This window comes from Pyrus communis, chromosome 11 (genome assembly GCF_041283825.1).
Source record: "Pyrus communis isolate YQ-2024b chromosome 11, ASM4128382v1, whole genome shotgun sequence".
Classification (NCBI taxonomy): Eukaryota; Viridiplantae; Streptophyta; class Magnoliopsida; order Rosales; family Rosaceae; genus Pyrus; species Pyrus communis.
The window spans coordinates 27,772,619-27,797,542 of NC_142575.1; the positions used below are offsets into that span (position 1 = coordinate 27,772,619).

The 24,924-nt window shown below is 36.7% G+C and overlaps 3 protein-coding genes and 1 pseudogene across 4 annotated transcripts; all 4 read right to left on the reverse strand.

Moving 5' to 3' along the window:
- Positions 1-6,087: 6,087 nt before the first annotated feature.
- On the reverse strand, positions 6,088-7,507 carry LOC137743817 (cytochrome c oxidase copper chaperone 2). Of its 2 annotated transcripts, none has more exons than XM_068483754.2 (2): positions 7,374-7,507; positions 6,088-6,485 (listed from the first exon to the last, which is right to left on the reverse strand). In XM_068483754.2, exon 2 carries the CDS (start codon positions 6,463-6,465, stop codon positions 6,223-6,225), a length of 243 nt encoding a protein of 80 aa, XP_068339855.1. In that variant the 5' UTR covers positions 6,466-6,485; positions 7,374-7,507; the 3' UTR covers positions 6,088-6,222. The 2 variants fall into 2 exon arrangements, with proteins under 2 accessions (XP_068339855.1, XP_068339853.1); XM_068483752.2 differs by having other exon boundaries at positions 6,088-6,509; positions 7,374-7,504.
- A 4,176-nt stretch (positions 7,508-11,683) lies between these two features.
- On the reverse strand, positions 11,684-14,559 carry LOC148693219 (uncharacterized). The gene is made up of 5 exons (XM_088680334.1): positions 14,424-14,559; positions 13,061-13,200; positions 12,323-12,511; positions 12,119-12,178; positions 11,684-12,013 (listed from the first exon to the last, which is right to left on the reverse strand). The coding sequence occupies exons 1-5, from the start codon at positions 14,557-14,559 to the stop codon at positions 11,684-11,686; spliced, it is 855 nt and encodes a 284-aa protein (XP_088536460.1).
- A 1,127-nt stretch (positions 14,560-15,686) lies between these two features.
- LOC148693220 (uncharacterized) lies at positions 15,687-18,201 on the reverse strand (annotated as a pseudogene).
- Positions 18,202-19,305: 1,104 nt separating this feature from the next.
- Positions 19,306-20,821, reverse strand: LOC137742819 (uncharacterized). The gene has a single exon (XM_068482770.2). The coding sequence runs from the start codon at positions 20,077-20,079 to the stop codon at positions 19,645-19,647; it is 435 nt and encodes a 144-aa protein (XP_068338871.1). The 5' UTR covers positions 20,080-20,821; the 3' UTR covers positions 19,306-19,644.
- Positions 20,822-24,924: the final 4,103 nt, after the last annotated feature.

Genomic DNA, 24,924 nt, shown 5'->3' on the forward strand with positions numbered 1-24,924 from the left:
TCTAATTTCTTTATCCTCCAGCTTTTTCACATTCCTTCTACTCTAGAGCATCCTAGCTCTCTCCTCTAATTTTTACTTTGTTTATTATGTATTTTGGTCCCACCACAATGAGTATCAAGAAATTCACTTTAGCTTTAAATCAAATAAAACTTTGGTAAATCTTTCAACTACGAAGATTAAATTTAATCACTTTCATCATAAATTGACTTACAAGGTTTAAACCTTACTCATCGTATAATTGAGTCAAATAATTAAAATGCAAGTGTAGAGTGTCGCAAGTACAATAAACTATTTTAACACAAAAAATTAACATATTGTTGACACGTTTTTCTAATACATATGAGCTTTATCAAGGTATTTGGGTAATGTCAACTTGTGTGTCCAATTAGCATTATCAATAGTAATATTTCGACATGTTATCAACTGAATGTTAAAGCTGATTGGTAGTATTTTTTATATCATCTGTCGAGAAGATACTTATTATATAGTGACGACAATTAACATTGTGAAGCAATTTTTATATGAACTTTGGAAATATACAAAATGTTAAGTAGGAATATCATGCGAGAATCAAAATGAACAAATAGTTAGAATTTAAACTTTGATGGTTCAATTCGTTATTCTGAAAAATCAATAGCTGGATTTGTTATTACTTATTAGACTCCAATAATATACCTTTATAGTAGAAGATGAGGTTATTGGTTTAAAATATGGCTTGATTTTACCACAACGATTTGGCTGCAATGTATTGAGGTTGAAGGAAATTTTCATATTTATCGAAAAGAAAATATAGTAGAACTTCGATAATATGATACCCAATAAATTAATAACTTTGGTTAAATAATAATTTTGGCCATTCCTGACTTGGGAGCAACGTGCTAAATTAATGATTCGCTAAATTTATAAGATAATACATTATAAAAATTCATATATGTCTATAATATTATATAAATTAATAGTTTGTTGATACATAGTGTTTATTATTCTACTATAATACTTAGTGCTTATGTTTTTTAGTGCTACCTTGATTATCTTTGTTGTACTCGCACAATACTTTATGTATTTCATCTTTCATTATTTATTTATTTACACCTTTCAGATGAGAAGTCATTGTTGTATGTATGCTGTGCTATGTTATAATGGCTTTGGTTTATTTAAATAGAGTTTTTGCTTGGTTAAATGTTCATAAAATATAATAATGTAGTACATTAGAACAATGTACAATCTATTTTTGAGAATTAGTAGATTCAGGAATTTTAATGATTAAACAGACACACTGAATTGTATGTCGTAAAAAGAAAAACTAAATATGATGTACAGTATTTAAGAAAATAAGGAATACCTTCATAAATTAATGAGTTATTTATTTCCACCCATATTGTGTCCCCGAGGGGACATCAAACTTTAATTTCTACAATAAAGAATTGTTTCTTACATGTAAGAACCCTAGCATTTTTCCTTTTTAAGATTATAAGCATTCTGCAGCTCAAAGAAATTTAGTTTGTCTCATGATTGGTGCACACAAAATATATATAATATTTTATATTCTAATCTAATTCTAAACACTGAACCAGGCAAAAATACATTATTTATGAACGGTTAATGAAGTCGAGGGATCCATGGCCCCAATCTCATCCGAGAATTTGTGGGTTTGGTTGCTCATGTCAATTTTCGTTTTCCATTGGATAGGACCAGTCACATTGAAGAATCCAAACTCTGATTTCATATATAGCTTTCTAAGCCACGCGCAAACCCCACTCTTTTCTCCTCTAGTGGTCAAATTTCTTTGCTCCTTCCATTAACCAAGAATATATATATACAGTATGATATTTATTAATAATAGTTAGGCACGAAGTCAGACATCTATATAGATGAGGGTATTGTTAAACAACAAAGTAACAAAACAAAAGGTTAAAGAATTTATTAAACAAAATACTTATATATTAATCTATAAGATTTTTCATACAGCGTATTACAATATTCCTCGACGTGTTTTCATGTTTTGAAAGTATTGCATGACAACTTCATTCAACATTGGCAATTGCAACTGGATAATGTCACGAACAAGTAAACTAATTATACACCTTGCTAATGTCACAAGCATGCACATTTTTTTGTGTACCAAAAAAACTAAGTGGGGCCATTCACCCCCTCTGGGCCTAAGGTGGCTTCGACCATGATGATAGTAAGAGTTTCGCACCAAGAGAATATGGTGATTTAATAGGCCTTGATAAACAAACTTTGCTGGAGATTTTAATAATCCGGAAGATCAAGAATCAAATTTTAAAATTAAGAATTTTGGGCCTTTTCTATTTATCATTTTGGTTTTCCTTTAAATTCACAAGGTATTCATACAAACTTTGATTTAGAAAGGGTTTAAAGTTTATACAGAAAGTGGAGTAGCAATGAGGAGGACAGGTGCAATGATATATTTCTTTCTTCCCTACTTGTGGATAAAGAGATGGAAAAATAATGTACATGGGAATGTAAGGCTGTACTTCCTTTGAAAAATGTTTGAAAGCAAAGCTAGCTACTCGGAGAAGCAATTGCCTTGAAAATTTCCAAGATTAGTACATTTTTGTTTTCTTCATTAATGTGAAATCACCTCAAAACAAATTGTAAGTAAACACAAAAAGCTGATATTTGTTTAAATTTTAAGTCATTCAAGATTTGTTTCCTTTAATAATACGTTCACGGAATCAAGTACCCTTTCTTCTGATCGATATCTTTATTGTGCAAAAGAATTAATATTGTGGCACTAAAACACCGTTATATATCTGACTTGTTATTTTGTCCCTCCTTTTTAGTTCTTTAATTTGAAGTAAAAAATGGCTTGTAGCAGAATTTTGGCCTCCATAAAAGTCCTTCACATTTGCGTGCGAATTATAATAAAATTAAAAGACTCCAAAACGCAAAGCTATTCAATCCGAAGTTGTTAACTTTAAGCATTAGTCCTTGAATTTTAGTCCAATTGAATCTTTAGTCCTACAATAAAAACTTGTGAGTATTGATCCTAAGCTTGTCATAAAGTGGAGGAGAACTGGTCGTTTTGGATAACATTGTTATAATTTTTATCCAAATAAAGGGTTTAAAAGGACAAGGTGTTAGTAGGCACTCGATTACATATGATTGTAGCCATCGAAGTTATTTAGTTAGTGTTAATTTTGTTTAATTAGATGATTAGTTGAGTTGGTTGTGTTAATCTTAATTACTGAAGATTATTGTATAGTATAAATAGAATAGTTGAACGTTTATTACAGAATGTAAGTAAGATCATACTGTTTTCAGTTCATAAAAAGAAAAAAAAAAAAAAAAAAAAGGGTTCTCCTTCGTTTGCTCTGCAACCTAGGGTTTCATAGTGCTCATCATGGAGACTATCTCTGCTTTTATGGTATTTGTACAAGAACATGAGTGAGAGCATTCACATAATAACCCTATCCCCGTCCTCCTCACTCAATAGCATATCCGACCTCGCCTTTATAAATTTTGTTTTTAAAATTTTAATAAGCACATGCATAGCATGTGTCTAATTACAATCCATAAACGTTCTTTTACAATCCATAAACGTTGTTGAAAACAATTACAAGCTTGTTGGTGGTTAGTAAACAGTTTTAGCTCTTTCAGAAATTGTCTAAAAAAACTCAGGTTTAAAAATATCCTTAATCAGGCTACGAGAGATTTCCAAGGACACATATACTATCGATTACATGCAAGTTTCTCCTATCAATCTTTTACAACGGCTAAAGTGCACGCTCACATTTAACTTATTATCTTCCCCAATTCATGAGTTAAGAACTTGAGAATGAGAGAGAGATAGATATCTCAATATGCGTGTGTACGAAGTGATTTGGTCGTCTTCTGAAAAAGAGAACTGAAGTTGACACGAGAGGATGGCAGGCCAAGCCCTCCATTATCAAGATTCCTTCGGACGTTTCTCGGGAGACGTGTGCTTCTCTCATGCCTTGAGAGCCCCACCTACACCTTACCCTGTAGGGCCCACCTCAGCAACTAGTACCCACTACCCTGCTGCTTCCCTCTCCAATCCCATGCATCTATAAATTGAGGACGATGGTGCAGAGCTTGGAGATACAGCAAGCAAAATACCATTCAAGCGAAAACCCTAATTAAAACACATTTCAGCTCCAAGTTCTTAAGTTTATCTTCAACATGTCGGGCAAGTGCGACAACTGCGATTGTGCTGACAGCAGCCAGTGCGTGTAAGTAGTGCTTCTTTGTCAGTTTATTTATGGATGTTTGATTCTTGCATACAAGGTCAAGTATAAATTTCTCTCATGCACAATGATTAATTAGCACGTGATGCTATGGTGATAGTGTACTTGTCCTGTGAAAGTTTTTCTTATGTATATAGACTATACAAATGGGGAGATCTTGGATATCTTTGATGGTATGACACCAAAGATGTATCACCACAGACTAAACCCTAGCTAGCTATAGCGCTAGTCAAATCAAGTTACGTGATGAGTGCTATAAGAATATGTTTCAATTACATCTAAATCTTTCTTCAATATAAAGGATAATTGTTTTCCACAAGGATTATTAATTATAATTTACTCGCTTAATAACAAGATCATTTACTTGCTTAAATACGAAAAAATTGATGGAAGGTTAATCAAGCGTTTTAGTTTATAGTTTAGTGATATTATATATATATATATATATATATATATATATATATATATATTTAGCGTGTCCATTTTGGATTCTTCTTTTTCAATCTAGTTGGTGCATACATGTCATCCAAGCATTAACATGCCGATTATTTGAAATTGCAGGAAGAAGGGAAACAGCTACGACTTGATGATCGTTGAGACTGAGAACCGGTACTTTTCTAAAAAACTTCAATATAATATAAACATTCAAGACTGAAAATTTCTTCTCATTATTTCCTTTCGACTATACGTTTAAGACTAATTATGGAGAATACGTCTTGCTTTAATTTGCAGCTCCATGGACACCGTCGTCGTGGACGCTCCTGCAACCGAGAACGACGGAAAGTGCAAGTGTGGCACAAGCTGCTCATGTGTGAACTGCACCTGTGGTCACTAAGCCCATACAACCAAATTAAAGATGTGATTAATAAAAGTGTCATATTAATTAAGGGATTATAGACCCTTAATTAATAAAAAGTGTATGTGGGAAAAAATAACGTTGTTGTTTACAGTATTTGAGTCCGTTGAGTGACATGTCTGTGAAAACATGTCACTCATATGCTTGTATTTCTGTAATTGTGTCATGTAATGGCCTTGTTCGTGGCCTTGTGATGTTATATGAAAGGATATTACTCAAAAACATGTTATGGCTCTCCTAATTACCATCTTAATTGTTCATCAACCATAATTTTGTTTCACATCATAGCTGAAATTAATCAAGGAAGTTTCACATCATAGCTGAAATTAATCAAGGAATTACAGAGGAACAAAATATACAAGTACTCACAGCTCCATTTAATCATGAAACTAATGCAGCTCCAATTAATCATGAAGTTGAGAAGGAACGTAATACACGTACCCTTACATAAGATATTACAGATATTGATGGACTTATAGCTCAAGTAAGTTAATATACACTTCAATCTGAAGTTTGATGTTCAATTTCCCTTATGTTAACACTGTTTGTATTAAAAAACAAAATGAAGACAAATATGACGGATATGTCCAATATGTTCTCCATATGAAACCCTTTTGGATCTTGGGATTGGTAGTATGCTCGATCATCTTCTTTATTTTGCACTTCAAGATGTCTTGATTCCTTTTGCTCTTCCTTTGAGCAACCAAAAGGAATGGCACAAAAACGAAGACATAGAAATCCCATTTCACTGTATTGGTGATGCAAAAAGGACGATGGGCTTACATGAAACGCATAGTCATGCATCTTAACTTTCTCACATAGCCTCACCTGATTCTTTTGAGATAGGGCCAACTAGACGTCTATATTTCATTTAAGTCCTTGTAAATAAGAGGTTAGAAAGGGATTATTTTGTCTAAGATTTTGAGATCATATAGTGTAACTTCATAAATTTTGAAGGGCGTGATTGTAAATCTGATAAAATTACGTAAATACAAGTCAAATAAGAAGCTCTCAATGTATTATTCTTCAATTTCTAATATTATCATGCTGTATGTCTAAACCTAAAATAAATGGTTTCCTTTCAAAACTGTTCATGTAGCCCTCAACTTATTATCTTAACCATCTCCGGCAACTTCAAACATTGAAGCCTTCTGCGCGTAGGCACTTGAGATGAGCATCGATCCATTTTGTGCATGCGTCTTGACCATGCTCCACAATGCATTCATCTCGCAGCTTCTTAGTATCCGGGCAAGCACAGCAGATCTTCTTCTTCGGCTTTGTGTCCAGGGCAGGAGTAGTGACTGCTGACCCATGATTTGGCTGCGACCCTTTCAAAACCAAGGCAGAGGAAGTATTTTCTGCCGGCAGTCCACCCATTTCTCAAATTTCTTGAAGACCTAATAGAAATAAACTATTAAAAACTGAAACAAAAAAAATACAAAGAACATCAGCTTCGACTCAGAGCAGCCTTGATGTTAAACATGTATTCATTAAGGACGGTATACAACATATCTTGCCTAAACAGAGAGAATGGAAAAAAGAGATATGGCGTCTTACTTTATAGTAAACACATCCTAAAATTCGTTGATCGCGCATTAGCCTAATCACTAGACACTAGCTCATGTAAAATGAAGGAAATCACCGTAAAGGAAAAACCCGTTTATATAAGTATGCAACGAGTTCAGATCAACTAAACCACGCCTCTAAATTCCACTAAATACAGGAAATCAATAAAGTGAGACCAACTCTTTCATATCATAGCAAAGGTGAACCAATTTCAATACTAAAGCAATTCAACCAATCTCCCAAAGTATTAGTAAGAGCCTATTTACCAGCTTCTTTCAGCTTCAAACCGAAAATCCGTTTTCCTACTATTTTACTTGATTTCAAAATTCTCCAAACGGGCACTGATCTACAGAAGGAACTCAAACTAAAAAACCCAAATGAAGAAATAAACTTTTTTCACACTGATTCCGGATTTCAATCAAGATTCAAGACACACCCTTTATTCAACACCCACTCGGGCATTTCTTCAACCACATGGTGGGCACTTTGTTACTACAATCAACTCCATCATACATGCTATACATTTACCAGAACCAGCAGAAACTGCCAATACAAAGGCAAAACAGAAAACCCAGAAGAAAATTAAAGCAACCCATCTATCAAACACGAAGACAGCCATAACCACAGAGATTTTGGAACCTTACATCTAATTTATTGGATCTCAGAAGGGTAACGAAATTTGCAACAGAGATGTATGAGAAAAGGATGGAATTACTTACCAATGATACTGAAGGAGGAGAAGCTGAAACGAAGAAGCTTTGAGTTTTCTGCAGAAATTGGGAGCGAAAAGGTGTTTGTCTCTGGATACGAAAGTGGCCGCTCAAAATTTCAAGGCTTAAACTGGGCCGCGTATGAGTCGAAGGGTCAACCAGGTGTTGGGCTCAGTGGGCCTACGCAAAATATGCTGAAATGTTTTTTTTTTTTTTTTTTTTCGTTTTTTTTAAATAAACAATATTATCTACACGAAATAAGAGATAGGAATTTAGTCTCACAATAATTTAGCAATAATTCAAATTCGCATTTACCAAGAGTCAAATCTAAGACCTCTTACTTACAACTGAAAATGAATGAATACAACCAGGCAGTAGTACTAAGTGGATCTTTTTTTTTTATTTTTTTTTTTTATTTTAATTATGTTAGTGATAAAATAAACATTTAGTTGAACACAAAGCAATAAGTAACTTGTTAGGACACCAGGGGACTTTTTGACAATACAAATCTCCTTTAATGTAATGTGATTATAGCTGTTAGATTGACAAGTTTACTCGACTTCTCTTGTAAGATATAGATTAATCAAAACTATGTTGAGAGCAATGTTCTAAAAATCGGCTTCGGCGGCCGCCTAGGCGCTGGGCGATGGCCAACCGCTGGGATTAATGAAAAATCAGGACAGGGATTAGACAGGCACCAAGGCGGCCTAGGCGAGCGATTGTGTGGCTAGGCGGTCTGGGAATTTCAATTTTTCTATGTTCGAACTTGAGAAAGGATGAATGCTTCTGGTCTATGTTTTGGTTTATCAGTTTCTGGACTTCAACTTCTGATCTGTGTGCTTGCGAAGAGGAAGAAGAGAGAAAATTAGTCTCTCTCTTCTTTCCACACCCACATGATCACTTTTCAACTTTTTTTTTAATTTTTTTTATTTTTTGCTTCTGTCCATTCAAGTTTGGACAGCTAGCATCTTACTTTTCTTAAAGTAAAATGGCTGTCAGTTCATCCATCATCAAGTGTTATTAATAATTTTTTTCTCATTTAAAAAAAGCATAGCTTGTCAGCCTATCAATTCATAGCATCTAAGTGCTATTGATTTTTAAAACTTGTTAGATACACATTTTATTATTTTTTTACCATCTTATTTAAGATTTCATACAAGTATAATTTTTTGCAAATGTCAGTATACACTTATTTACAAGATATACAAAAAACTTACCTCAATCCGCCTAGACCCCACCTAGCCGCCTAGCCGTCTAGGCACTAGGCGCCATTTCGCCGACCAACTAGCGCCTAGCGTTTTTTAGAAACTTCGTTGAAAGTGATCTCATGATTGCACAGCCAACTATTATTATGAATTCCAAAAAGAGAAAATTAGAATTATATGCCTCATTTTAGACTTTTGTAGATTAAACATTTATGCTTTTTGAGTTTTTGATTAAGCTTTTGAAACATTTAATTAAGATACTCAGACTTGAACTACTTCAGATTAATTGAAATTAATTTACATTTAAATATATGCTATACATTTTAAATAATTTCAATTATATTTAAGTCTAAAATTTTAACTTTTCAAATCTAAATGTACATCCATGACAAATGAAAACGTACCAACATTAAATGAAAATGTACCAATGTCAAATGAAAACGTATCAACCCCGAATTAAAACGTACCCAATTATAAACTATATGAAAATGAATATTCATCTTTTTGGAATGTTTAAAAATATGTTTGATTTAGATAGTCCTGTTTTTTGGTAGATAAGTCTCTGAAACAACTTTTAGTTGATCGGAGATAAATCCTATTATTGTAGATAATGCTAAATAATAACTATAAATCGTATAATTTTGAATTAACAAAAAAGTTATTATCCGTTGATTAATGACTCTTTCTAGAAAACAAAATAATTATTTCAAGTAATTTAAACTTTTACATTGACACACCCCGACCTAGATCGAAGCATGCTGGCCGTCACGTGAGAGTGACTTAACCATGTGCACAGTGCGAAAGTAATATTGATATAGAGAAATACGAATAAATAAAAACCAAGTTACTAGCAATACTAGCTAAGAAAAGGTGCTAGTGCGAGATTAAATGTGAAATACACAACCAGAGCATAAGTAGCCTAAGTGCAGTCCGACAGGACAAGTACTAATTATACAACACCCAAAGGTGATCCTACATTTGTTAAATCTGTCAGAACCTCTGGCAATCCTTGTAAGCCACCAACGATAACTCCTACCTAGAACCTGGAGGGGTGCAAAACAGAAAGTGTGAGTGGGCAAAAACAAAGCTTTTCAAAACCATTTCATTTCTCAAATGTTCTAACCCCTCACCGTAAAACCTATATAATTTCCCAAAAAATAAAATATATTCGTATTTCAAAACCATGCTCAACAAGCTTTGATCATAAATATCTCATTCCAAATATCTCAATATGACAGAATAAGTAACTCAGGTAAAATAAACCAATGAGAAATAACATATCAGTCGGATCCACCTAAAGTGGCATAGATGACTGAACTCCTAGCTCATCAATCATGTCTGCACATGAGTCGGAACCACCTATAGTGGTCTGTACGACAGGACTGGGTGTAAATAAATACACTTTAGTGCTACGATCACGTGAAAACTATGCGAATAATCGCAGGTCACCTGCAAGTCGAAACCACCTATAGTGGTCTGTATGACAAGCTTGTGCACCTAACTTGGATCCAAGGTGAGCGTATGGTGTGGGAGGTGAACATCACGTGAAGGACCGTGCCCTAACTATGGGGGGAGCACTAACACCAGTGTGTAGGTTTATAAGCTCTCAACACATCTCACATAATTATCAATTTACATAAACAATCTACAACTCACCTGGTACTTACCTGAGCGTCCACAGCGTCAAATCACATTTATACATACTATATTAATTCAATGATCTATGTATAAATCAATATGCATGGCGTTTCTAAACATAAATTCATTTAAATCGATTTTTTGGGAATAATCTCAAGTATATAAGCATATACGAAAAACCAAAAACCCACTCACTGGTATGTGGAAGGGTCGTAGCCCCCAAGCCTCGATTGACTGTGCTCGTCCTGAGGATAGGTCTCACATATATGCGAAACAACTATATAAACGTTAATTTAAAGCACATAAATGAAACTAGCTAATAACTTCTCATACCTTGCTCAAATGGGTGTTTGAATATACTAACGTGATCAACTCAACACCACGAACATCCTTATATTTTTAGAAAAATTTTCTAACTACCCACGCGCCTCCACGCGCAGCCAACCCTAACGGAACAGTTAACGGCAGTTAGGAATATTTCGTTAAAACCTTAATAGAAGTTAACGGCGTTACCTGACGCCGTTAGAATATTCCGTCAACTCTGATCGAATATTCGTCTCCTTCTCCGGCGAGCATCACCGGTCGCCGCCGTCAGCACCGTCATCTAAAACATGAATTTTTGCGAGTTTCTGGAAAAACTTTAAAACTTCATATCTTTCTCATTTCTTAACCAAAATCCATGAAATTTGTTCCAAAATGAAGCTTACAACGAGTAGAACAAAACCTTACCACTTTTAGGACTTAAATCCAACAGGATCTTGCCAGAAAAACCCACGATAATCTGGCCACTACTGCAACTCTCCAAAATTAAGCTTCCCGACGTCCAAAACACTCCAACTTTCTTCCCCGAGCTTCATGAAGACATCCTAAAACTCCCTAGAACCCTAAAACTCAAAGAAAAGTCCATGATCACGACTGCATGAACAGTAACCCAAATTGAAAATTCTGGTTTCAAAGGTTTCCCAGGTTTTCACGTCCAACCACTACCACCATTCGACTCCTAAGCTTGCAAGGAGTCCAAAAACACCATTCACGACCTCAATTCGTGATGTTTGAAAGGGTTAGTTTGAGAGTTGTTCGTATAGTCATACGAAAATGGAAGAAAAATCCAAGAATGAAGGAGAAAAAGGGTACACGGGAGTGGTGTGTGTGTGTGTGTGTGTGTGTGTGGTCCAACTTGCAGCTAACCAAAACAAAGAAAATCTAAGTTCTAATTGGGTCCAAACCATTAGGACTTAACATATTGGTCCACCTCTAAAAGCATGTCACACACAACACATCTCAATGTCCAAGGGCAAAATAGACATTTCACACTGTCAATAAAAATAATTCGGGACGGGCTGTCACAACCTACCCCCCTTAAGAAAATTTCATCCTCGAAATTCACACAATAAATACAATCCACTAATAATCATAAAACAACCTTGGATACATATCTTTCATCTGGTCCTCTGTCTCCCAGGTGGCTTCCTCCACCTAGTGATTTCTCCACAAAACTTTCACTAAGCGCACGGTCTTGTTCCTCAGCACCTTATCTTTCCAATCCAATATCGTCACTGGCTCCTCATCATAAGTCAAATCTGGATTAATTTCCAAAGGTTGAGGAGGAATCACATGTGACAGATTTGAAAAATAATGACGAAGCATGGAAACATAGAACACATCATGCACTTTAGACAACTTTGGAGGCAACTCAAGCCTATAAGTAACTTCACCGACTCTCTCAGTGATCACATACGGTCCGATGTACCTAGGACTTAGCTTACCTTTCTTCCTGAACTGTACCACACCTCTCCACGATGAAAGCTTTAAAAATACCCAATCACCCACTTTATACACCCTGTCAGTGGCATGTTTATCTGCTAAGCTCTTCTGACGGTCCTAGGCGGCTTTCAAGTTAGATTTAATCACCTGAATATTCTGAGTAGTCTCCTCCACTATCTCAGGGCCCACCAAAACTCTCTCGCCAACCTTTGACCAACACAAAGGTGTACGACAAGACCTGCCATAAAGTGCCCCAAATGGTGCCATACCAATAATTGAATGAAAACTATTGTTGTAGGCAAATTCCATTAAATCCAACCGCTTATGCCAAGCATCACCAAACTGCAATACCGAAGATCTCAGCATATCCTTTAACGTCTGAATAGTCATCTCTGATTGTCCATCTGTTTGAGGATGATATGTTGTACTATAAAGTAATCTCAAACCAAGAGCTTCCTGGAATGCTACCCAGAACTTAGAAGTAAACCTGGGATCATGATTCGAGACAATACTAACTGGAACCCCATGATACTTCACAATCTTCGATATAAATAATTCTGCTAATCGACTTAAAGAATACTTCTCCCTTATTGGAATAAAATGTGCTGACTTAGTAAGCCGATCAACTATCACCCAAATGCCATCATAACCATTATGTGTACGAGGAAGCTTGTACACAAAATCCATAGTAATGTTTTCCCATTTCCACTGTGGAACTGGAAGTGGCTGCATCAACCCAAAAGGCTTCTTCTATTTAGCTTTAACTTGTCGACAAATGGCACACCTACTCACATACTTAGCAATTTCTCTTTTCATACCCGACCAATAATAAAATGGTCGAATGATATGACACATTTTACTACCTCCAGGATGCATTGCATATGCCAAACAATGCGCTTCATCCAAAATTTCTTTCTTTAATTCAATATTATTCGGCACAAACATTCTACTCTCCTGCATAAGCATGTCATCTGATTCTCTAATTCTGAAGTCTTTCTTCTTCCCCCGATTCCTTGCCTGAATTATTTCCTAGACTTCTTCATCATCCATCTGAGCCTTAAGCACTTAATCAATTAATATTGGTCTAACTTGGAAATTAGCAAGTAGAGCTTCTTCTCGAGCTTCTACCCTTAACTTCACTCTAGTGGACCTCAAATCAGCAAGAAGAGGAACATCGCAAGCATAAATGGCATTAAGTCTAATTGGAGTCTTCCTACTAAGTGCATCAACTACCATATTTGCACGACCAGGGTGATACTTAATCGTGCAATATTAATCACTTAGCAACTCAATCTACCTTCGCTGCTGAAGATTAAGATCCCTCTGAGTAAAAGATATTGGAGACTTTTATGATCCGTATAAATCTTACATTTTTCACCATAAAGATAATGTCTCCAAATCTTCAAAGCAAAGATAATGGCGGCTAATTCCAGATCATGAGTAGGGTAATTCATCTCCTGAGGCTTTAATTGTCGTGAAGCATAAGCAATCACCATACCATGTTGCATCAACACACATCCCAAACCATTCAAAGAAGCGTCACTATAGATCTCGAAAGTACCACTATCATCTGTGAGTGCTAAAACAGGTGCATGAGTGAGATAATATTTCAACTGCTGAAAACTTTGTTCACAATTATCACCCCACTCAAACTTAACCTCTTTTCTAGTCAACCTCGTTGATGGTAATGTAATAACTGAAAAATCTTTAACAAACCATCAATAATAACCTGCTAGACAAAGGAAACTCCGTACCTCAGTGACGGTTCGAGGTTGTTCCCAATTCTCCACCGCTGCTACTTCTTAGGGATCTACTTGAATACCTTGAGCGGATATAACATGTCCCAAAAATGCCACTTGATTCAACCAAAATTGGCATTTGCTAAACTGAGCATACAATTGGTGTTCCCTCAATCTCTTCAACACCAAAGTGAGATGTCAAACATGCTCTAATTTAGACTTAGAGTATACCAGCATATCGTCAATAAAGACAATGACAAACCTATCTAAATATGGCTGGACTACTCGATTCATCAAATCCATGAAAGTTGCAGGTGCATTAGTTAATCCGAATGGCATCACAAGAAACTCATAATGACCATATCGAGTCCTAAAAGTCATCTTAGGAACATCCTCACTTTTAATCTTCAACTGATAGTAACCAGACCTCAAATAAATCCTAGAAAACACGTAGGCGCCTCGAAGCTGATCAAATAAATTATCTATACGCGGCAATGGATAACGGTTTTTAATTGTTACTCGATTCAATTGCCTATAATCAATGCATAGCCTTAAAGTCCCGTCTTTCTTCCTCACAAATAACACTGGAGCTCCCCATGGTGGCGTACTAGGCCGAATAAAGCCTTTATCAACTAATTCCTGCAATTGAATCTTCAATTCCCTCAATTCAACAAAAGCCATTCGATAAGAAGTTAAATATATAGGGTCTATACCTGGAAGCAAATCAATAGTGAACTCCACATCTCGGTTTGGCGGCAATATGGGTAAATCATCAAGGAATACGTCAGGAAAATGCCTGACTACTTTTACATCCTCCACACTACTAGGAGCAACATCATTCAACACCATAAGAGCTAAATATCCCTAGCAACCTTTTGATAATAACCTTTTTGCTCTCACAGCAGAAATAACGTCATGCCTCACCCCACTATGCTCATCCACAAAAGTAATCTCAGGTAATCCAGGACGATGGAAAGTAACTGTTTTCCCGTAGCAATCTATATTGGCACGATTATAATGCAACCAATATGTGCCCAAAATCACATCAAAATCAACAATATCTAACGGGATAAAATTAGCTAGCATAACTACATCTTCCACCATCACTGGACATCCTGGATATACACAATCAACATAACATCTCTCCCCTCTAGGCATAGCAAACTCTAAATCATACCCTAGAGGTGTAGGATGAGGTTGCGTCAATTGAGGAAATGTACGAGAAATGACAGAATACGTAGCACCACAATCAATTAAAACTCTAGCAAAGTGACCAAGAATGTTTAACATATCCATGATCAAGTCCGGATGATTCTAAGCATCCTGTGGAGAAATATTGTTAATACGTCCATGGGCTTATTGTCGTCCCCCACGACCTCTACTAGCTTGATTATTTCGCCCCTGCACAGCATGGCTCTGACTTGGCTGACCAGGTTGCCTCGAAGATCCTACACTACTGGAAGCAATCTCTACTTGATGGGGTTGTCCTCCCTAGTACCACTGAGATCCACTAGCTGGAATGGGAGGATACGGCGTATAACCTCCAGAATATTGAGGATACCCACTTTGGTATTACGGATCCTGGGAATACTGATACTACCCTGAAGCATAAGGAGCGGTGTCACCCTAATAATGGTAAGCACCACCACGACTCATCTGTTTATAACTACCAAACCCTGGAACTTGTTGGATTGGCACTAGTGGTGGCAAAGAAGGCTGATGGGGCCTCTGCTCATTCTGGGGACAATTTATAGCTCTATGTCCCATTTGACCACAAGTAAAACATCCACTGCTACCTCTCCTACACTCCCCAAATGTCTATTATTACATCTACGGCACAACGGAGCAATTCATTTACTAGCATCCCCCTGTCTCTGGAATCTATGACCCCTAGAAACTCTACCACATCTTCTCTGACCAGTGACACTAAAACCCCCATTGGAAGAACTGGAACTAGCTCAACTTTGCTTAAAGCTCTAAGTCTTGTGAGGTCCTTGAGATGATTGACCTTTACCTTTATCATCTCTCTTCTGATTGCCGTCCTTTTCTTCTTCCTCTTCACTCTCACTAGGCATATTCTCTGAATCCTCAATCCTCAACAAAATCTCATAGAACTCCTGGTAAGAAGCACAATGAGTAGTGGTTGCCATAGAACGCCACTTCTTCTTAGTACCCAATCTGAAACGATGAAGCATCTCAACCGGATTAGCAGAAACATTCGGATGATAACGAGACAAGTCAGTGAATCTCCTGTAATACTAATTCGCCGTCATCTTCCCCTGTCTCAATTGAGTAAATTCTTGCTTCTTGCAATCACTATACTCAGGAGGAATAAACCTTTTCTAAAACAACTGTTTAAACATTTCCCAGTCAACAATTTCCTCTGAGGTCAACTGATAAGCCTTCTATCTCCACCAGGATGCTGGTTCTTTACCTAAGAACCATGTAGTCGTCTCGACCCACCTTTCAGGAGGAAGATTCCCTTGACTTTGCATCACTCAGAAAGTCTTTTCAAGATGATCGAGCCACCGCTCTGCTCCTTCATGTCCTTCATTACCCTCAAACTTATCCAACTTCAAATTATATATAGTCTGCAGGGGAGTCCTCTGAGGAGGGCGAAGCGAAAAGTGAATAGCATTGGCTATAACTTCCCCTAACTGAGCTATATCGGGAAAACTAGGCTTAGCTGAACGACGTGGCTTTCTACGAGGCGGTATAGTTCTAACAGAAGACACCAAAATAATTAGAATATTCACAAAATATGCAGGACTGCCAAACCTAGTGCTATGATACCAAAACTGACACACCCCAACCTACATCGAGGCATGCTGGCCGTCACGTGAGAGTGACTTAACCATGTGCAAAGTGCGGAAGCAATATTGATATAGAGAAATACAAATAAATAAAAACCAAGTTACCAGCAATACTAGCTAAGAAAAGGTGTTAGTGCGAGATTAAGTGTGAAATACACAACCAGAGCATAAGTAGCCTAAGTGCAGTCCGACAGGACAAGTACTAATTATACAACACCCAAAGGTGATCCTACATTTGTAAAATCTGTCAGAACCTCCGGCAATCCTCGTAAGCCACCAATGATAACTCTTACCTAGAACCTGGAGGGGCGTAAAACAGAAAGTGTGAGTGGGCAAAAACAAAGCTTTTCAAAACCATTTCATTTCTCAAATGTTCTAACCCCTCGCCGTAAAACCTGTATAATTTCCCAGAAAATAGAATATATTCGTATTTCAAAACCATGCTCAACAAGCTTTAATCATAAATATGCCATGCCAAATATCTCAATATGACAGAATAAGTAACTCAGGTAAAATAAACCGATGAGAAATAACATATCAGCCGGATCCACCTAAAATGGCCTGGACAACTGAACTCCTGGCTCATAAATCATGCCTACACACGAGTCGAAACCACCAATAGTGGTCTGTACGACAGGACTGGGTGTAAATAAGTACACTCTAATGCTACGATCACGTGAAGACTGTGTGAATAATTGCGGGTCACCTACGAGTCGGAACCACCTATAGTGGTCTATACGACAAGCCTGTGCACCTAACTTGGACTCAAGGTGAGCGTATGGTGTGGGAGGTGAACATTACGTGAAGGACTGTGCCCTAACCATAGCAGGAGCACTAACACCGGGGTGCAGGTTTATGAGCTCTCAACACATCTCACATAATCATCAATTAACAATCTACAACTCACCTAGTACTTACCTAAGTGTCCACAGCGTCAAATCACATTTATGCATACTATATTAATTCAATGATCTACGTATAAATCAATATGCATGGCATTTCTAAACATAAATTCATTTAAATCGATTTTATGGGAAAAATATCAAGTATATAGGTATATACGGAAAACCAATAGCCCACTCACTGGTTTGTAGAAGGGTCGTAGCCCCCAAGCCTCGATTGACTACGCTCATCCAGAGGATAGGTCTCACCTATATGCGAAACAACTATATAAACGTTAATTTAAAGCACATAAACGAAACTAGCTAATAACTTTTCATACATTGCTCAAATGGGGTGTTTTGAATATACCAATGTGATCAACTTAACACTACGAACATCCCCATATTTTTAGAAAAATTTTCCGACCACCCACGCTCCGGCCAAGGCACGGCTAGACGCGCCCCTACGCGCGGCCAACCCTCACGGAACAGTTAACGACAGTTAGGAATATTCCGTAAAAACCTTAACAGAAGTTAACGGCGTTACCTGACGCCGTTATAATATTCCGTCAACTCTAACGGAATATTCATCTCCTTCTTCGGCAAGCATCGCCGGTCGCCGCCATCTGAAACTTGAATTTTGGCCAGTTTCTGAAAAAACTTTAAAACTTCATATCTTTCTCATTTCTTAACCAAAATCCATGAAATTTGTACCAAAATGAAGCTTACAATAAGTAGAACAATACCTTACCACTTTTAGGACTTAAATCCAACGGGCTCTCGCCGGAAAAACCCATGATAATCCGGCCACTACTGTAACTCTCCAAAACTAAGCTTCCTGACGTCCAAAACACTCCAACTTTCTTCCCTGAGCTTCGTGAAGACGTCCTAAAACTCCCTAGAACCCTAAAACTCAAAGAAAAGTCCACAATCACGATTGCATGAACAGTAACCCAAATCGGGAATTCTGGTTTCAAAGGTTTCCGAGGTTTTCACGTCCAACCACCACCGCCATTCGACTCCTAAGCTTGCAAGGAGTCCAAAAATAGCATTCACAACCTCAATCCGTGATGTTTGAAAGGGTTAGTTTGAGAGTTGTCCGTACAATTGTACGAAAATGGAAGAAAAATCCAAGAGGAAGGAAAAAGAGGGTACACGGGAGTGGTGTGTGTGTGTGAGGGTGTGATCCAACTTGCAGCCAACCAAAACAAAGAAAATCTAAGTTCTAATTGGGTCCAAACCATTAGGACTTAACATATTGGTCCACCTCTAAAAGCATGTCACACACAACACTTCTCAACGTTCAAGGGCAAAATAGACATTTCACACTGTCGATAAAAATAATTCGGGATGGGCTGTCACAAACATTGTTAATGACTCTTTGTATAAAAAAATAATTAATTAATTAAAGTAATTCCTCATTATTAGAACAAAAAGTAATAAAACTTATGTTTTGAAAACAAATGTACCAAAAATTCAAATGTACCAAAAACTAAATGTACCAAAAATTCAAATGTACCAAGAAGCCAAATGGACCAAAAATTCAAATGTACCAAGTAACTAAATGTACCATTATAATCAAACGTACCTAACAATGAGTTTTGTTACGTTCTATTTAATTTACTAAAATAAATATTTTAATAAAAAAAATCTTAAATCATTATAATAAGAGATGCATAAAAATAAGAGGAAAATGGGAATGCTAACGTGAATAGACTTCTAATCAAATAAAATTAAAGTACCAAAATTGTAGGGAAAATGTTTAATCAAATTTGCAAAAGAAATAGATGTTTAGTCTATGACATTTAAAAACGAGGCATCTAATTCAAAACGCCCCTTCCAAAAAATGCATATGTGAGTTACCTCAGTGGGTCACACATTATCACGAAACCAAGTGAAAGACACGAATAAATGCATTTGTTGTCATTTTATTCATTCTTTAATGTGAAAATTTACAACATGGACCCAAGCGAATGTGCAAAATTGCAAATAAACAACAGAGTATGTAGAACATGTTCAAGATTAACAAGATCCAAACAACCTATAAACTAACCAGAAGTGAAACCTAATCTTTGTTTTTCTCTACCTGCAATTCTTGTAGTTACCAGAATTCAACATCATTTGTTTTGTTAGACAAAATCATTCCAATTTTCAACATGATCAAGAAGTTGAAGAACTCGAAATATAAGATACTCTGGAGCACCTTAGAAGTTTCGCAGCAAAGCAAATGCATTTCTCTACTAATCATACTTCTCCCTCCATGAGTACACAAGAAGTAACACCCATGAAAGCGCCAATGTGATGTCACCAGCGACCTGTTTTGGCCAGTCTCCGGCGAGCTCTTCAAGGTTCCTCTCGAAGTAAACTCTCCAAATGGCCATGGAAATGTGAAGCAACACGCACCCCTTGGAAAAGAAGCTTTGGAACTTGTGGTCTTTGACAAAAGCAACCATGAACAGAAGGAATCCAATGGCAAACAGAAGCAATCCGGAGAAGGAATCCGCCGTTCGGATCAAAAGCCGGTCGTGAGGCGTCGATCCTTGGAGCTTGATTGCCGTCTCATGGCCATGGCTAAACACAGAGAATTCGTAGGAGTAAAACATCATGAAAGCTCCACAAATCAGAACAATCACAGAGTGGAGCATACATATTAGGAAAAACCCAGATAACCCCATTGCTCAAAATCCCAAGTAAAACACTAATCTTTCTTCTCTTCACAAAAAAACTTTGAGACGTAGGCGTAATCACATTAGTCAGAAAAGACGTGCTCCCCTGTATACCGAGTTTGAATCCCCTTCTCCGCAGTCTACAATATCGCAAAAAGGATCACATATATATCAAAAACCCTAAACCCTGAACTCTCACTTTACAAATCCCAGAAACCGGAGCAAGTAAATTGATCAGAAGCCAAACTTACTTAGCTTCCACTCTAAAACTCAAGAAACCCAGATGCCAGATAGACGCACAGACCAAGATTTCAAGATTTTTAAGATTTGAAATAAAGAATCAAACCTCAAACAAGGAAAACCCTAATCTTATTTATCAATGTTTTCCATGAACCAAAACCTTGGGCCTCTGAAAGGAAGTGAAATTAAAAAATAAGGGGGTTTTGCATGTTTGGCAAAGGGGAGAGAGGAAAGAGGAATGGATCTTGGTTGAGAAATTTCAGCAACTAGAACATCCTGATTGGCAGTGGAGGGATTTTTCTATTTGTGGTGAATTTTTTTATCTGATTTGATTAGCTGTAAAAATTTAAAGATGCTATAAATGCAAAGGATTATACAGATTTGAACTTTGCTTCTGTCTGCAAAGCCCCACAGCTCATGAACATTTTCTGGTTTCTTCCTTGTTCTGCAAAGCAATTTGTGGGGTCTACATTATTTTTCTAATTTTCTTTAGGTTGTATTACTACTAAATTGACCAAAAAAACAAAGAATACACCATATCTAGAAAATATTTCCTCACATCCTTTTTTAGAAGAAAATAAAGAAAAAAATGTATTTTTTAGGAGGCTCATAAAGACTTTTGTCCCTCTTTTGAAGATTTTATATTTTGTCTTTTTTTTAAGTTTGAAAGAAAGAGCATCATTATGTTAAGACATGAGTTTTTTTAAGGTAATGGCAACGCTTGCAGCTTTATCTTCAAAGAAAAAATAGAGCACTTTTAATGGGAGATACAAGTTGCTTTGAGATGGACATATTACATTTTTATTTTATAGGAAAGCCTTGTAATGGAGAAATGTAAATTATCCATCTTTGGATGTGGGTTTCGTTAGCCAAAGAGAAAAAAATAAATGAGATCCAAATTTAGATTTCTTCTATTAGAATATAACTCATATTTAGATTTATTTTAAATGTAAAATGAGATATAAATGTGACATATTACGTCATAAAATTTACAATTTTCTATCAAAGATGCTCTTAAAACGGTGAGAAAATTCGAACTCTCGAAAAAAGATATTTAAAAAAAAAAAATTCTTTTTAAATAATTAGCCCAAAGAGAAGTTCGTTCACTTCACGTCTTAAGCAGCCTTACCATGACTCAATGTTTTTTTATTAGGAAGCTCACGTCTTGCAGATGTCTATGGATTCCTTGGAGGAGGGTCCCTTAAATTTTTAATGTGATCGTCACACTAGGTGATACATTACGTGTCCGTTATGTATGTTAAAAGGTTAATAACTTAAAAATTAAAAATTTCCACCACTTGCACAAAAACACGTGATGTATCATCCGTGTTTCCGTCACAACTAAAAATTTCTCCTAAAATATCGAGTCTTGTTGAGCTATTTGCATACGCAAGTGGTTATTTTTTTGATAATTATACAAAAACATCTCATTAAACCTATAAAAGAAAATTTATGCCCGTCAAATTATGATTTTTTTTAAAAAGAATAATAACTTCTTACGCATAAATGAAAGATTACTCCACCATGCTAAGAAACCCTTCAAACTAAACTAGTTCTTTTTTCACAATGTGAGCTGGTGCTGTCAGAATCTTGTTCATCTGCACGTAAGAATTATCTAAAGTGGATGCACAAGAAAATGAATGCCAAAGGTTTGATGGTTGGTTGTAAATGTCCATGTACAAAGTAAGCTGTATTGCTTTGTTCTCTCCTGCACCAACCCAATGACAACTTTACTATATCTTATACATTGAGATTCACATAACATTAGAAGAAATCATCATCATATGATTCATATGAGACCACCACCTCACTTGCAGGCTACAGCTGTGGAAGTGGCAGTGGAAGTGCCCATTCTTTTATTCATATTATTAGCGATGGAATGGGTCGAGTTTAACCTGTTTATATTCATGTCGTGGTTCTGTCAATCTACAGGTTGATTAACACATAAAATAATTTTAAAACAATAATTTAATAATACAATAGCCTGCGTTATTCTTCAAACATTTGAGAAAATTTATTGTTTAATTGTTTCCACAGAGTTTTTATTTTCACGTGAATTTCAAATCATGTAACATGTCTTATCTGGAAATTGTCGCTCTTGGTATGTTGCTCAAGAGAAAATTTTTATTATGCTCGGAAAATGAATGCTACATCACGTGTCATTATATGTTTATTTTTCAAGTTGTTAATTTTTTAACACAAACATCTTACCATTTATATAATGAAACGTGGTGTATCACCCGCATTTTGAATAATCTCTTGTTGCACAATCCCGCAGATTCATCATGCACACTTACCAATGCATAGCCAACTAATGGCCATAGTATGGGATCACATGATTACAGCCTCTTTACGAACCAATGCTCTAATCAAAGCATCAATCCCTGCTTCTTACAAAAGCAAACCTCCTCTCCTCTCCTTTCCTCTCCCACCTTCTAAAACCTCCATTTTCTCTGATCAATTTCTGAATCTCTAGTGCTGGAATGTTTGTAGCTTTCCCAGCATTGGGGTCGCCTTCCTTATTAAGGCCTTAAACAATTAATGATCGATCGTTTTGTGATCGTATAATAAAATGAATACAATCAACGATGGTAAGACAAAACCGTAATAACAACAACAACAATAACAATAAAGTTTTATCCCGCTAAATGGGGTCGGCTATATAAATCTTAGAACGTCGCTGCACTCGGTTTTGTGTCATGTCTTCCGTTAGATCCAAGTAGTCCAAGTCTTTTCTTAGAGTCTCTTTCCAAGTCTTCCTGTACCCCTTTGGACATGAACCTCTGTCTCATAATCTTATATTCTCACCGAGGAGTCTGTAGGTCTTCGTTTCACATGCCCAAACTACCTTAACTGATTTTCTTTCATCTTATCTTCAATTTTGACTACTCTTAATTTACCTCAGATATTCTCATTCCTAATCTTGTCATTTTTCGTGTGCCCACACATCCAACGAAGCATTCTCATCTCTACTACACTCATTTTGTGTACGTGAATGCTTCATCGCCCATCATTTCATGCCATAAATCATTGCTAGCCTTATTGTCATCCTATAAAAAATTTCCTTGAGCCTTCATGGCATACGACAGTTGTACAACACACACGATGCACTCTTCCACTTCATCCATTCAGCTTGTATTCTATGATTGAGTGCTCCATCCAATTCTTCGTTCTTTTGTAAGATAGATCCAAGATAGTGAAAGCGTTAATTCGCTCTTTGGTACTTTTTGGTCTCCAATCCTCACCCCTAACTCATTTGAACCTTCATTCCCACTAAAGTTGCACTCCATATACTCTGCCTTTGACTTACTTAGGCAAAGACCTTTAGATTCCAACACTTCCCGTCAAAGGTTAAACCTTGTACTTACTTCTAATCCTCACCCCTAGTCTGTTGAAAGAAGTCATCGGTGGTCAAGGTTCTAGTTGCATATGCAGCATCAATTATATGCAGCATCAGTTTCAAGGTACAAGTTGCATCTGCAACTTCATGTACTCACATGTGAGTTGCAACCACCATTGTGCATTCCTGTGTCATTTGGTGAATGAGATAAAGCTGCATTTGCAGCTCCATACCTCCCATAATGTGTTGCAACTGTTCCATGCATCTTTCTCCATAGTTTTGGTTTTCATACTTTACCTAGAAACTTGTGTCTAGTTTAGTTGGTTTAACTAGTGGCCCATCTCAGTGGCTTGCGACTGTCTTTTTGTCTTTAGCTGCTAATCTTGCTTGGTCTCTCTGTATAGAGCCCTCTCTTGTCATTGTTACTTATGAATGAATACAAACAATCACTTTGAACTAGAAATCAACATGATATCAAAGCAGGAACCATAATTGGCCTGCCTCTAATTTATTCTTTACTGTTTTTTTTTTCTCTTCTGTTTATCCCACGAAAAATGGCAAAAGACAACCCTTTGGTTTCAGAGGCTACGAGTTCCTCTACTTCAACTTCCAGCATCATTCATGGAGAGATCAATCCTAATCAAAGGATGTGCTCCGTGTTGTTAAATGAATTCAACTATCTACCTTGGTCTCGTGCTGTCACGCTCGCCCTAGGAGGAAGATCCAAGATAGGGTACATCAATGGCAACATTAAACCTCCTAAAACTACCTCTACGTCTTATGATGCATGGTTGTGTAATGACCAACTGGTTATGTCGTGGCTGCTCAACTCCATGAAGCCCAAGCTGTCTGAGCTTTTCAGTTACCCAAAATCCTCATATATTTTTTAGGAAGCAATTAAAGAGATGTACGGGAGTCAAAACAACGCTGCTCATGTGTTCCAACTCAAAAATAATCTTGCTAGTTTAAAGCAAGGTGATCAAGCGTTTGTTCAACACCTTGGAAGCTTGAAGAATATATCGAACAAACTAGATTTGTATCACCCACACACCACTGATTCCGCTGTGCTTCTGAAGAAGGCTGATGAAGACAAGGTTTTCTGAATCTTAGCTAGTTTGGGACCAGAGTATGAAGATCTCAAGAGCCACCTTTTGATGACTCATGAGCTTCCATCCTTTGCAAGTGTATGTTAAGCTGTGCAAAGAGAAGAAACCCGCAGGAAAGTGATGAATGTCAAAATCAAGACCAATGTCAAAATCAAGACCAACCTTGAA

What these genes read in the sequence shown, in the direction of transcription:
- LOC137743817 (XM_068483754.2), bottom strand. Translation starts at nt 6,465, where the DNA reads ATGGGTGGACTGCCGGCAGAAAATACTTCCTCTGCCTTGGTTTTGAAA.
- LOC148693219 (XM_088680334.1), bottom strand. Translation starts at nt 14,559, where the DNA reads ATGGTGTTGAATGATGTTGCTCCTAGTAGTGTGGAGGATGTAAAAGTA. An exon ending in AGGATATGCTGAGATCTTCG is followed by an intron (nt 12,179 to 12,322) that starts GTATTGCAGTTT and finishes TGTTGGTCAAAG; the next exon opens with GTTGGCGAGAGAGTTTTGGT. An exon ending in AGACTACTCAGAATATTCAG is followed by an intron (nt 12,014 to 12,118) that starts GTGATTAAATCT and finishes GTATTTTTAAAG; the next exon opens with CTTTCATCGTGGAGAGGTGT.
- LOC137742819 (XM_068482770.2), bottom strand. Translation starts at nt 20,079, where the DNA reads ATGGGGTTATCTGGGTTTTTCCTAATATGTATGCTCCACTCTGTGATT.